The sequence below is a fragment of the Camelus ferus genome, chromosome 8 (genome assembly GCF_009834535.1).
Source record: "Camelus ferus isolate YT-003-E chromosome 8, BCGSAC_Cfer_1.0, whole genome shotgun sequence".
NCBI classification, from domain to species: domain Eukaryota; kingdom Metazoa; phylum Chordata; class Mammalia; order Artiodactyla; family Camelidae; genus Camelus; species Camelus ferus.
In genome coordinates, this window is record NC_045703.1 from 13,573,689 (window position 1) to 13,587,589 (window position 13,901).

The window sequence follows — 13,901 nt, forward strand, 5'->3', positions numbered from 1 at the left end:
CCTTCTTTGAATGAGTGTCCCTTGCAGTATTTTTGTCTCTGCTTCAGCTTCATATATCGACAACATGGGTGAGCAGATAACTTGCCTTTTCAATCAACCAAAGTAACACTTATGTAGGGCGGGACATCCACAGAGGTCACCCAGATTCCAGGAGAGCTCACAGTCCATCTCTGCTGCAATCTGCACATGGCCAGAGAGTATTTGCCTTTCTGCATTTCTTCTACATGCAAAATCCACTGTTTCCTCTAAGTCTTCTTCCATCACAGCATCAGGTTTATGTTGAGATTTGAAAATAAGACTTTCTAAAAAGCCCTTATATAAAAGTGGCAAAGTGTAAAAACTGAGGGTTAAATTAAAATTTTAAAATGTCTATGCAGAAAACTATAAAATGCTGCAGAGAAAAATTAAAGAAGATTTAAACAGATGGAAAAAAATAATCATACCTTGGAAGATTATATCTATATTCAATGCAATGCATGTTATAATACAAGTAGTGTTTTTTCATTGACAACTTTATTTGAAATAATGGAAATGTATGAACTTACAATGGTAAAACAATCTACTGAATAAAAGGATAAGTCTTTTGGAAGTTATAATATATGACTTCATGATTTACTGTGAAGAGAATATTTTACTGGAAAAGAAGGAAAGTAGGAAGAGAAGAAAAGAGTGAGAGAAGGAGGGAGGAAATGTAAACAATAAAAGAGAGATGAAATTCCAGAAATAAAATCACACTTACACACTGAGTTCATTTTCAACAAAGGATGTGGAGAAATTCATCAGGAATGAAAGCCTTATTAACAAACCTTAATGAAATAAGCAGATATTTATGTGGGAAAAATGACAATGATTTCTACCTCATATCATACACGCAAGTTGTTATTTTATTATACTGTACTAGAACATGTCCGGTGGTGTTAGATGATCAGATTAAATTACTATGGTTGAACAAGTTATTAAATAAATTGCAGATAACAGGAACCAAGCTGCTCACTGTCAGAGAAAAACATTGTAGATAAATAAGTGAGGAAGGCTGTAATAATCCATGTGGTGATGGATTAGTTGGAGATATTTCAATGAGCCCTTATTTCCTGACAGTATTTCAAGTATTAAGTAGACTTTTGTGCTACGCATTCCTAATGGATTCCAGATTCGGGGGAGCAACACAGCCTCATATATGTGCACTCTGTGTCTTCGAACAAATGTATTCACCACTGTAATATCATACAGAGCATTTTCACTGCCTGAAAAGTCCTCTATGCTCTGCCTATTCTTCCTTCTCTCCTCTCTAACTTTTGGCAAACACTAACAGTCATTTTATTGTCTACATAGTTTTGTCTTTCCCAGATTGTCATATAGTTGCAATCACATAGTGTGTAGACATAGTGTGTACATCCTTCACTCAGTAATATGCACTTAAGGTCCCGCCATACTTTTTGTGGCTTGACAGCTCATTTCTTGTTAGTGCTAAACATGATTCCGATTGTCTGAATAGACCACAGTTTATTTACTCATTCACCTACCCAAGGACATCTTGGGTTGATTTCAAGTTTTGGCAGTTATAAGCAAAGCTGCTATAAATATCTGTGGGTAGGTTTTTGTGTGGGCATAGTTTCCAAATCCTTTGTGTAAATACCAGGGAGCATGATTACTGGATCATATGATAAAAGTAGGTTTATTTTTATAAGAAACTGCCAAACTGTCTACCAAGTAGCTATACCATTCTGCATTCCTACCAGTGACGAATGAGAGTCCCTGTTTTCCCACATCCTCAGCAGCATTTGGAGTTGTCAGTGTTCTGCATTTTGGCCTTTCCAATAGGTGTTATGTGGTATCTGATTGTTGTTTTAATTTGCATGTCCTAGACGACCTGTGATGAATAGCATCTTTTCATATGTCTACTTGCCATCTGTATATCTTCTCTGGTGAGGTTCAATCATTATCCTTTTTTTAAAAAACAAAAAAGCACAGTCTGAGGAAGATACTTGAGTAAAGATATCAGTTGCTGGCCAGGATCTATTATTTCCTAATTCTTTAGCAAGAATTATTAAGAAGAACCAGACAGGATTCCAGGGATAGTTCTTAAAGAGAGCTCATTTACCTGGGACATATGTTCTCTCTGTCCTCTGACTTTCCTTTTTCTGCTGTCTGGAACTTGGATATGATGGCTGAGCACCAGCAGCCATATTAAACCATGAGGTGTTTTTGAGGATGGAAACTATGCAGTAGGATGGTAGAGCAGATGGACTGAAGGAGCAGGGTTCCTGGTGAATCCCCGTAGTAGCAGAAAAACCTCAGCCTCTGGGGATTTTCCATGCCTACAAAAGGTCCCATCAGGAGAGGGCAAAAGCATATAACATGAACCTAGCATTCACCCTGGGCTGTGGCCTTATCCTGTAGACCTACATAAAGAATGAGAAAGCACTTTTCCTCTCTGTGTGTGAATAGCTCCTTGATGGGCCAACAGGTGACACACAGCCCAGACAAGGGAGGGGGACACACTCTGGAAAACATCGGAGGAGTTGCAATAAAATTATGTCATAAAAAGTGATACTTAAAAAAAACACTATTTCTACATCAAGACAGTTTATGAAATACATAATGTATGTATTCTTGTGTGTATGCAACTAGATCAATAACTTAAATACATAGATGTTTTACAATTCTATTTTTATCCCTGAAAATCAATGTAGTCAAGCTAATAAAAAGTACCTTTTTTTTTCTTTTATCTTTTCTTTGGGAAAATGAGGGCCCACCACCATGTCTTTGGGGTCATCAGGAATATTCAATGACAACTCTCTTGTGAGGCAAGGGAGGATCTGTAGAATCATTGGGTTGAATAAATTCATATGCTTGTTTAAAAAAAGGAATTGTGATATCTTATAATTAGTAATATTTGATGTATTCTAATTATGTAGGCTTTAATGATTCTCTAATGGTATTCTGATGATGATTCTAGTAATATTTTCTGATCATATGGACGTCACCTTAAATGTACCCAGGGTATGAGATGCCCTTCTAGTCCATGTATATTAACTTGCTCTAATAGATCATTACTGGGTCTTCAATAGAATAATCACCACCTGAAGCAGCTCTGAACCAGGATCAGAGAACTCAGACCCAGCTCTGGGACATCTGAAGCCACATCCTTCCACAGGCATTGTACTAACAATGTGTGCCCTCAGCACTGACTTGAACCCTAGCATGACCTCTGGACCTCTCAGGGATGGGGTGTTGAGCCATCCTTAACCAAGAGTTGATCTGGCTCCACTCAGCCTTCCCTGGGTTTCTACTTCCTGATAGTGTAGGATGTGTGCCCATTGCTCTTTTAAATCATTCTCTCCTGGACCTACACTTACCTGACTACTGGATGTTCCTCCTCATAGGGTCATGAAGTCTCAGGGCTTCTGTAGAGCCTACAAGACTCTTTCATGAAAACCTCTCTGAAAGAAAGCTGTGACTCCAGTAACAACCTACAACTTATACTCCACCCACACAATAGTAACCAAGCCTACTAGATGTGAAAAAGCAAGCAAATAAATTATTTGCTATTTAGGGTTATGGGTTGAACTGTGTCCCACCAAAATACATGGTGAAGTTCTAACCCCTGGTACTTGGAATGTGACCTTATTTGGAAAGAGGGTCTTGGCAGATGTAGTTACTTAAGATAAGGTCACAGTGGAGTATGGTGGCTACTAATCCAATGGCTTATAAAAACAAAACAGTAAAGCACAAAGGAGAAGTCCATGTGAAGACAGAGACAGGGGGATGCCGTGAGCCAAGGAATGCCAAGGATAGGCAGCAACCTCCAAAGCTGGAAAAGAAGGGTCCTTCCCTAGAGGCTTCAGAGAGAGTAGAGCCCTACCAACACCTTTATTTCAGGCTTGTAGTCCCCAGAAGTATGAAAGAATACATAACAACTGTTGTCTTGTTCGTAGCCCATCCTTCCCTGCACAAGTGCCTTACTACACATTTGCCTTATGTCATGTCCCTTACCTTTACCCATGAGTCACCTCTGCCTGGAAACTCTAAACCCTCTTTCTCCTCCTCCTCCTCCTTCTTCATCTTCCTCATCTTCGTCTTCGTTGTCGTCTTCTAACCTGAAGAATGCCTATAGTGGAGTTTCAGCTTACAGCATTCACCTTACCTGCATTCATTATATTTTCCTAATAATATCCTTTTTCCATTTATTAAACCAATAGTGAATAGGATTAGCAAATTTAAATCATATCATAGTAGAAGTTGGACGCTAAAACTTTGTGAATGAAAGAAGTAACTGCAGAAGTCTTTTGCAATATCTGCGAAGAAAGACACTGAAGAATGACTAAATGATCATAGTTAAGGGCTGATGAATAATTAGAGGCAATAATACAGGACTGCATAACAAAAATGCATATGGCAATTCAGAGTACTTTTAGGGTGATTTAAGTATTAGGAGTGTTGCATTTATGGACCAATTTTCAAATGTACATCTTGTATATGAGTGACTTGTGCTAATCTTGAGATGCTTGTGTTGCCGTGGGCAGTCTTTTACAATGACCTTTCTTTTGTGTTCCAGTGTAGCCTTTATAGAGTTTCATTAAAACAAGGATTGCACTTACAGACACACATCTGCTTTGTTATCCAGCATTCAAGATCCATAAGGCCTGGAATCGTTGGGGTTTTTTTGTTGTTTGTTTGTTTTATCTGTTTGAACACTTGGCTCCACTAGACTACCAAATTTACATCATGTGCACTTGCTGTAGTTTTGCTGAATGAAAGAATTCTTACTTTTGCCTTCTTGAATAACGTATATGCTCTAAATTTATAATAGTTAAATAGATTAGAAGACCAGAGTCAAATATCATGCATTTCTCAATAGGGAAATTATCTAGATTATTATATTCATTACAACCCATTTGTTTAAAATCAATTCATTTTCTTTGTCTCAGAGATTTTCATAGGTGAGATATAGCCCTTTCCTCTACGTTGCTTTAAATTTGTGACATGCAATTGTTTTATCTTTGACATTTGACGGCTTATACATTTAATATAGTAGGTGTAAGGAAATTCAGACCTCTTAAAACTTGCTCTGGTTAAATATATATAACAAATGTACATTTTGGGCTAATACATATTGATTTTCAATGTTATGATCTACATAAATATACTCTGGAGTCTATTGAATAACTTAATCTCTAAGATATTCAAAAGAGTATTTTTTTCTTGGAAATTTAAGTATGGCAGTATTTTTCACAATATAGTAATGTTTTTCATATACAAGAAGAGTTTTATTATGTAGGAATAAGATAAAGGAATTCAGTTGTTTCTATTCAATTTAATCTTAGACTTTAACCTGAGTTCACTACCCTCAATCACCCTAACTGAGCATTTATGCCATGAAATTGCTGAAGTCATTTGACTGATAATATTCAATAAGTACTTACGGGCATAGCTAACTTTTTTCAAGGTTATTTAAAAAGTCATTTTGGAGCACTGTCAAACCAGAGCAAATGTCTGTCCCTAGAACTTAATATTCGAGATATTTTTAAGAAGCCATGTATATATGCTGCTTTCACAGAATCACAAGACTTAAACAAAGTAATAATTTTCATCAGAGCCCATTATTTTCAACTGGTAGGCAACTCAGAGATTAAATACAGAGCAAATCAGATTCTTAATTTAAAATTATTTATAGGAAAATACATGAAATTTCTTAGATTTAAAAGAAAACAGATTTGAGGAACATGAGAAGTAGCACTGCCCTGTGATTGAATTCATATACTTGGGGGCAGTTGGTGGGGATGGATGCTTGGCTCCCCTAAGAATGCAGGTATCAACACCTACTCACGGGGAATAATAACTCATGTACGTATGCCCTCTTTGTGGGGATAAAACAAGTTGGCACATACAAACTACTTACAGTAGTACCTGGTGTGCTTTTGTTAGGTAGATAAGTGGGGGCACCAGGCAAATAGAAGCAGGAGAGGGAAGATGGTTCGAAAGATGGCAGTGTGCCCACCTTCAGCATAAAGGGGCTTTACTTCCTCTAAGTAAGTGCCAACAAGAAACTGTTACCACACAGTTGTGGCGCTCGAGTTCTTGCTGGCACTCATTCAGAGGAAGTAAAACTCCTTCATGCGGAAGGTGAGTATGTTGCCATCTTCTGCCACCCTCCTTCTAATCCACCTTGTCTGCCCAGTGCCCCCACTTACCTAACTACTTAACAGTGTCACTTAAGATTCTTCAGGCACCCTTGGCACCTTTAGGTACTGGCTTGGTTGCATTAGTTTTCTGTTACATAATAAGTTACCACAAACTTTGCAGCTTAAAATAACCCATATTTACTATCTCACAATTTCTGTAGGTCAGAAGTCTGCGTGTGGCTTAGCTGAATTTTCTGCTCCTGGTCCTACAAGGCTGCCAGAGATGTGAGCTGACCTAAGGTCCAGGTTTCTCCTCCAAGCTCACTAGTTGTTGGTAGGACTTAGTTTCTTGAAGTTTTAGTGCTCTGGCCTCTCTTTCTTGTTGGCCATCTGCTTAGAGGTTCTCAGCTCCTAAGAGCTTCACGCCCTTCTCTGCCACGTGACACTCTCCAAAACAGTTTTCATTTTGTTCCTTCAGGCAAGCGGGAGAAAGCCTTTGTCATCTTTTTAAAGTCTCACCTGCTTTGGCCAGGTGTACCCAAGATAATCTCTCTCTTGATTTAACACAAAATCATCTGATCAGGTGACTGTAATTATATCCACACATCCTCTGCAACATAATGTAATATAATTATAGGTATGATGTTCCATCAGGCTGACAAATCTCACCCAGTCAAAGAGAGAGAATTGCACAAACCAGGTACGCTGCAGGTGGTACTTGGAGGCCATGTTAGGACTCCACCACCAGTGACTTCTTAGCATGAGAAGTTGACCCCGTTTACCCGTTATTAACACTGCATTGATTTACTCTCTTATTTAAACCATTCATTGTTTATAACCCCAACGTCTACCATACTTCTTGCCACATAATAGGGACTCATTTAATATTTGTATAAGGAATTAATATACAAGTCAGCATGCTATTGAAGGTACAGGGAACTCATGTGTATTCTGTAAAAGAGATTCTCCTATGAGTGTTTCGTCAAATATGAATACGAATTATTGTTCAGCACCCTAATGGATTGTATGCATGACATTATTTATGAATGAGACAAGCTAAATTAACTTCCTAGTAGCAAAGCAAAAGACCCATTCTCACAATTAAATATTTAAATAAGCAATTAGAAAAAAGGATGTGCATGAGAACTTTTTTGTTAAGGACAATTCATTTCTTCATATGTTTCTGGCAGATGTTTGTTCAATGCAATGTCTCTGATTTTACAAAGAAAAAGGCTTTCATTGTGATGAAATAGTATCCCAAGATGTATCCTTTGAAATATACTTCAATCTCATAATAGTTGAAGGGCAGCAGACAAGACTTGTTCCTATTTGAATTCTCCTCACTATTTACCATACATCTTGCATAAAACATGCACTTAATGGATTTTTTTTATTAAAGCAATCTTTATTTCTTTGCTATTTGGAAGCAGTTTTGTATTTTTACTCTTTTTTTTTGTTTTTACTGTTCTGGGAAACTTGAAGTCTTTGGTGTCTGTTCGATTCGGGGTAGTTTCTATTGCATTTTTTTCTTTTTTTTTTGGACACCAACTCTGTCATTTCAGGTCCTTCTCTGTAGGACCATTGTCATCTTAAGCAAGTTTTAGGACCCTCTTACCCTATTTTTCCCCCCTGGTGATCAGAATTGGGACAACCATAGGGATCCTGAGGTTTTAAAATTTTTCCAATCGCCACTGCATTTTTAAACTTTGAAAACTTGATACTTTATCCCGATTCTTTTTACTATCCCCTCGTCCTTACAGTTGTGATGTGACTGAGAAAACCTGAGCAGTTAAAGGCCGAAGTGATTACTGGCCGTGTTCTCTGAGGTATTCTGTCAGGCATTTTGAGAACCTATATTTGTCTATGCTACATTATGGAGAATACGCGTTAGTTTTTAAATATTTTCCAAATAGCTAGTATGCAAATATTTTCACTATGCCTGGAAAACTGACACCTGAATAAGGATTTTGCTTTATGAACAATCTGATGCTGTTTCTGCTTCACGTGTTGTTTCGTATGGGTTTCATTTGGGTCAGCAGCTGATTTCTCACCTCCAAATTATTTTGTACAATTCATCCAATGACAATTGCTTTGTCTAGCTATATTTTCGAGTCAAACTTAAAATTAGCTTCAGAACTGACGTGTTACTCTTAAGATTAAAGGTTTATGACTGTGTTATTTTTTTTCACTGCTTATTTGTTTTGAGAAAAACAAGAAATCGATCAAGCAAAGCTTATAATGATAGCAACCTCCAGGCTACCAGAAAGAAAACGTAAGGAGGCATCAATTCTTTAATAATGTACTTTCTTAATTGCAATATCTTCAGAGAACATTGTCGGACAAGAGGTGAGAAGTCTGAAGAAACAAAATAGTATTTTTAAAAATGCTGTCATTTAATAATGCTGCCTGCTGGTACTTCGTTGATGAAGTGTAGAAATCATAGATAACATTTCCTTCAAAAATTGCGATGTAGAGAGAGAAAGAATCAGAATGATGATATGGAAGAGACTTATTTGTCAATGCCTAGAGACTAAATCGCATGCATTTATGCAGAAATATGTCCACAGATGACTGCAGTTGAGGGGATTTGTTCATTGGATAAGCACTCACTGACATTGATGCTTTCCTTTGAGCATCTCATTGTGAATTTGGACCTTGAGAGGCTAGTGGTCCTTGGAAGAGTGGAGCTGAAATTGATCTGGAATCATTTCCCCTCGGGTTGCAATGCCAGTGTGGGGAGGGCTTGGCAGCTCCTGGCTGCGAGGACACTGTCAGTGAGCCTGGCAGCTGCAGCCCTCGCCCACGTGGACCTGGCCATGACAGTGAGTTCACTCGGCCACCACAATCCTTGTAGAGAGGTTCAACTCAGAATCTGACGGAGGGATGCGATACCTCAGGATGCAGCGATGATTATCCACTGACTAGTCCTGCCTTCCACATCAAAACCAATGCCAGTTATTTTCACAAATACCCCGAATTCTGACAAATTCATTTATATTTTTTTTTAGTTATAATGGTAGCAAATGAAAAAAAATTAAAAAGATGTGACTTCTATTTTCTGGCGTCAGAATTAACCAGTTTTTAATGGTAGATTTTGCCTTAAAGTATTTATTTGTAGGTACGGGAAAGCACTGTTTACAATGATTTAAATTACTTTAGCTCATCTATTACACACACACATTTCTTCTCACTGAAGTACGTATTCCTGTAGAAATATAAATTTATAGAGGAAAAGGAAGGAGTCAGGAAGAAAAGAAGGAAAAACAGAAGGAAATAAAAGGAGAAAAAAGAAAAAGAAGAAATACTGAATACTGGAACAGGTTATTTTTCTGTGGAAGAACATGCTTAAAATGGATAATTTTTGTTAAAAAAGAGGAAAGTCAGGGCATGAAATAGCCCTGTGAACTGGATATGGCTAAGAGGCATGAAGACAGAAAAAAAAAAAAGAGAGAGAGAGAGAAAGAGAGTGTGAGCTAGAAGGATGTTGGAAAAAGGTGTCCATCTTCTTTTGCTTTATTTTACCTCCTTTAAAGTATATTTCTATAAGATCCCTCAGTAACTGGGTAAATGGTTAAAATAATGTAACATATAAAAAGCACATTCTGATAGAAAGTCATTTTGTTTTGAAATGGTATCATTTAACTACAATTGTGAATTTTTTTTAAACCAAACCTTTGCAAATGTATGTCCTTAAGAAGTGTAATGATTCTTTTTTGTTTGTTTTAATTAGGTGAAGCAGCCCAGGTGTGAAATAACAGGTAGTGGTGGGGCCCCAGCAAACTGGAATAGCTACACAGATACTAAAAGAGAATTCCGTTTTCTAACACTGTGCCCAGTAAGCAAAATTAATTGTCACGCTGGGGGCCACCAATTTGCTGCTCCTAATATAAATCAATATTACTGTCATTTTTTCCTTCCAGATTTGGGTACTTAAAATATTGTCTTAAAATTTGGGAAATCTCAAGTCTCCATGAATCAGGTCAGTGTTACCTTATTTCTGAGCTCAAACCCAAAGGTATTTGGATATGTTGGGAATCACTCCCAAATCTCTAGCGCTCACTGTAAATAAGTGGTGTGCCTAAGAGAGGCCAGGCACTGTTGTGGATTCAACTAGCTTCAGTATCAGGGTAATATATGGTTACATATGGCCACTTCTGATATGCTCTGACTGACATAGATGTATATACATAATTTTATAAGGTGTCCATAAATATCTTAATTCTAACTTCTTAGACTATAAGAAAATACAATTTCCAAATATGCTACTTATAATGCAATGCTACCTATTAAATTTTTGGAGGTCATGCATAATATATTACGGAAATGTAAATTTTGGGTATCTAATATATTGGTGTGTTTTATTATAGAATTATCCATAATATAGTGTGGACCCCATCCAAGGAGACTTAACTAACAGAGAAGAAAACCATTTATTAAAAATTACATTATACATCTAAACTGATTTCAGAATATATCTTTGACACCATATTCTTAATACTTCCTCAAAAATAAAATACTTTGGGAAGCCAAATTTTTGAATTCACATTAATAGTATTTATTACATGACTATGTATGAGAAATAATTATTGCTATGTATATGTGAATTTGAAAATCTCAAGCATTATGTGGTTAGTCACCACATTGGTAAAACATTATTAAAATACTTACCTGTGTATTTTCATTACAAAGTTTTACATTATCAGAAAATTTGGCTATAGCTAATGTATGATGTTTGGTGTTTATTTATAAAATGAATAATACAGATTAACAGAAGTCGTATCTGATGAAAATTTCAATTCACAATAGTGGTATGGAATATTTATAGACAAAGACTAATACAAATACAGTGACTATATTTTCTGGTAAAAATAATAACAGCAAAACAAGACAATATGCATGTATTTTCTGATAAAATGGTGATTAGTTATTACATAGCCCATGGTCAACAAATTAGATGTGGAAAAAAAATTGTTTCATTTTTCAAAACTTTAAGCAAATTGGTGGGAAGGGATAGACACTGAAAAATTGTGCCCTACACTGGAATTTGACACAACATTATAAAATGATTATAAATCAATAAAAAATGTTAAAAAAAAAAAACTTTAAGCAAATTATGTTTGTTTATTTATTTTCCCTGTGGTATCCAATTTAATTCTCCAGAGTCTCATTTGGAACATAGCTCATTTCTTAGATTCTTAGCCCAGAATAGTCAACGTTCAAAAAGCAATCACTGTCTTTCAGACGCTTTAATTCAAATTTATCTTTTGCTGTCATTTCTTTTAAAAGATTTTATCATTTGTCTCCATGGAGAAGGTCAGCGTCTATGCTGAAGCTAACTTGACTCTAGCTGTTACTTGCAATCTGCATCAGTATCCAGCTTGACTTATAATCATGAACATTTTAAAAATATCATTATATTTAATGGTACTCCCTCATGTCTTAACTACATATTGTGTAACATTTACTTTTCATTTGTTAATGTATGTAATGCCATATATATTGAATAAAGATGCACCAACATGCCATTTTACTTCATTAATTTATTTATAACTCTATCTGTATATTTCAATGAGGTGCTAAAAATGAGGTTGCTAGATTAAAAAAAAAAAAAAGTAAAACAGAAGTAAAATCCTATCTAAAGAGCTGCCAACTATTGTGTCTCCTTGTCTCTTGTTGAGGGCTGTGAGCTGCCGTGTTCTCCTTTGAGGCCGTGTTGCCGAGCCCAAACTTGTTCTGTTTGCCATATGACAGGCCAATGAATTGGGGGACGAGGTTTTGGGGCAAGGAATAATGACTTTATTTGGAAAGCCAGCAGACCAAGATGATGTGAAACTAATGTCTTGGAGAGGCATCTTCCCTAAGTCAGATTTAGGCTGTTGCAAACTTCTTGGTGTTGGAATCCTTTGTTCTTACAGCTGTCCATGTAGGTCAGGTCACGATGTTCCTGTAAACCTCCAACAAAATAAATGTTATTTTCTGTTCTGCAACTTTTTAATCTTTATATGAATGAGAAAGTGTTACACCCTTAAAGGCCAGAGTCTGGAGAATGAGCTAGCCTGTCTATTTCAGGCTCTAGGCAACATTCTTTTAAAAAGGTGCAGAGCCAGCATGACTAAGCCCAGGAAACAGAGCCCAGGGTTAGAGTCAAGGCAACAGATCTAATAGGGAGTCAGATTTGTTCTTCCTCATTACATCCACAGTTACATGCACTGTACAAAAGCCTGGCTCCAGAAACTGAGAAGCCCGCTAAATACCTCTCAGTGCATTGACAACGCTGTGTTTCCCAGGACCTGCATGTTTAACGAGAGTGGGAGCAGGTACACGTACAGAGGCAGAGAGGCGATGCGACCGCATGGTGGGTCTCAAGGATAGTGAGGATCTGGGGCCTGACCGGCAGGAAACAGCTGTCAATCTGCAACTGCTCCAACCGAGATCAAGTTGTCACCATGTCCTTGAGATGCTTCAGAGACTGTTCTTGTTCCATCATTAATGATCAAATAGAGGACAGATTCTGATCATTACTTTTAAAAGATTATGATGAAACGTGAAGGCTCTTTTTAACTAAGTAGCTCTATATCAACTGTCAGATCACTGCACTCTTTAATGTACCTTGTCATACAAAGAACTTTAGAGGAAAGTTAACTTCTTGTTTATTAAACCTAAAACAACCTGGGAAAAGGTATTTGAGACAAAAGTAACCTATTTATCATAGGTATTGTTTACTGACACGAGAGAGAGAAAAGAAAACTGGCGATTTTCATTGTTGCTTTGCCAGCTGTTAGCAGATGCTCGTTGCGATTGTTGTTTCAAATAACTGGAGTTTTTCAGTTAATAGAACTGAGCAAGACAATTATTTAGAAAACACTATAGAGAACTGTGTAACAGAACATAAAATATAAAAATTCATAATTCCTTTAGTTAAAAGTGAAATGCATGTAGATTAATACAGTATTCTTTAGGGTTATTAGCATTATCTGTATCATGATTAAAGGAATGTTAAAGGTTTTCTCCTTCTGTTGTTTTCAGTGGTTGACGGCGTCTCCCGTTTGGGCAGCCCTGGCTCTGCTGGTCTGCGACAGGACCCTGATGATTGCATCCTGAATGCCCACCAGAACAGTTCCACCTGCAAAGACCTACATCTCGTTAGTATCCATTAATAGTATTAATATATCTTAATGCGGGCTAGCATAAATTAACTCTTACAAATAGAGTTGACATCTTCCTTTGTGGAATGGTGGGAGGTATAAATACATATGCATACTTACTGATTAGAAAATAGAAACTCAACCAATATTTTTTTTTTAACTTAGTAGAAAAAAAAAGTTCTATTCAGCACTATATATAGGTTGATGTAAATATTATAAAATGAACGGTTTATGCTTTAAATTCACAAATCTGGTGATACCGAATTTGTGTACAATTTCAGAAATTATTCTAAAAACGTTACTAGTCTTATAGGTACCACTTTCATCTAACTCCAAGTATTTTACACACACTTAATATATTTGATCCTTTTTAAAATAATCTTATAAATTAAATGTTTATGTGTAAACGTTTAAATATTTTATTTATATTATATATTATACATGTTTATATGTAAGTTATATACATTTATATATAAAAAGGCAATATAAATGTAATCGCCCACTTATAGTCTTACCTTGTATTTTGATTTCCATCTTCTTTTGTATGTCCGTCACTTTCTTCATCCATCAGTGTTGGTGCTGTCCCTTCTGTACACATCTGTTTGTCACCAGCCCGTGCCATTCTGCCTTA

At 36.6% G+C, this 13,901-nt stretch overlaps 1 protein-coding gene across 1 annotated transcript in view; it reads left to right on the forward strand.

The window, feature by feature from the left end:
* The window catches only part of EYS (eyes shut homolog), a 1,185,765-nt gene that overhangs the window by 325,761 nt on the left and 846,103 nt on the right, over nucleotides 1-13,901 (forward strand). Inside the window, 1 exon segment of the mRNA XM_032484469.1 lies at nucleotides 13,152-13,267. Coding sequence (XP_032340360.1) covers nucleotides 13,152-13,267 — 116 coding nt within the window.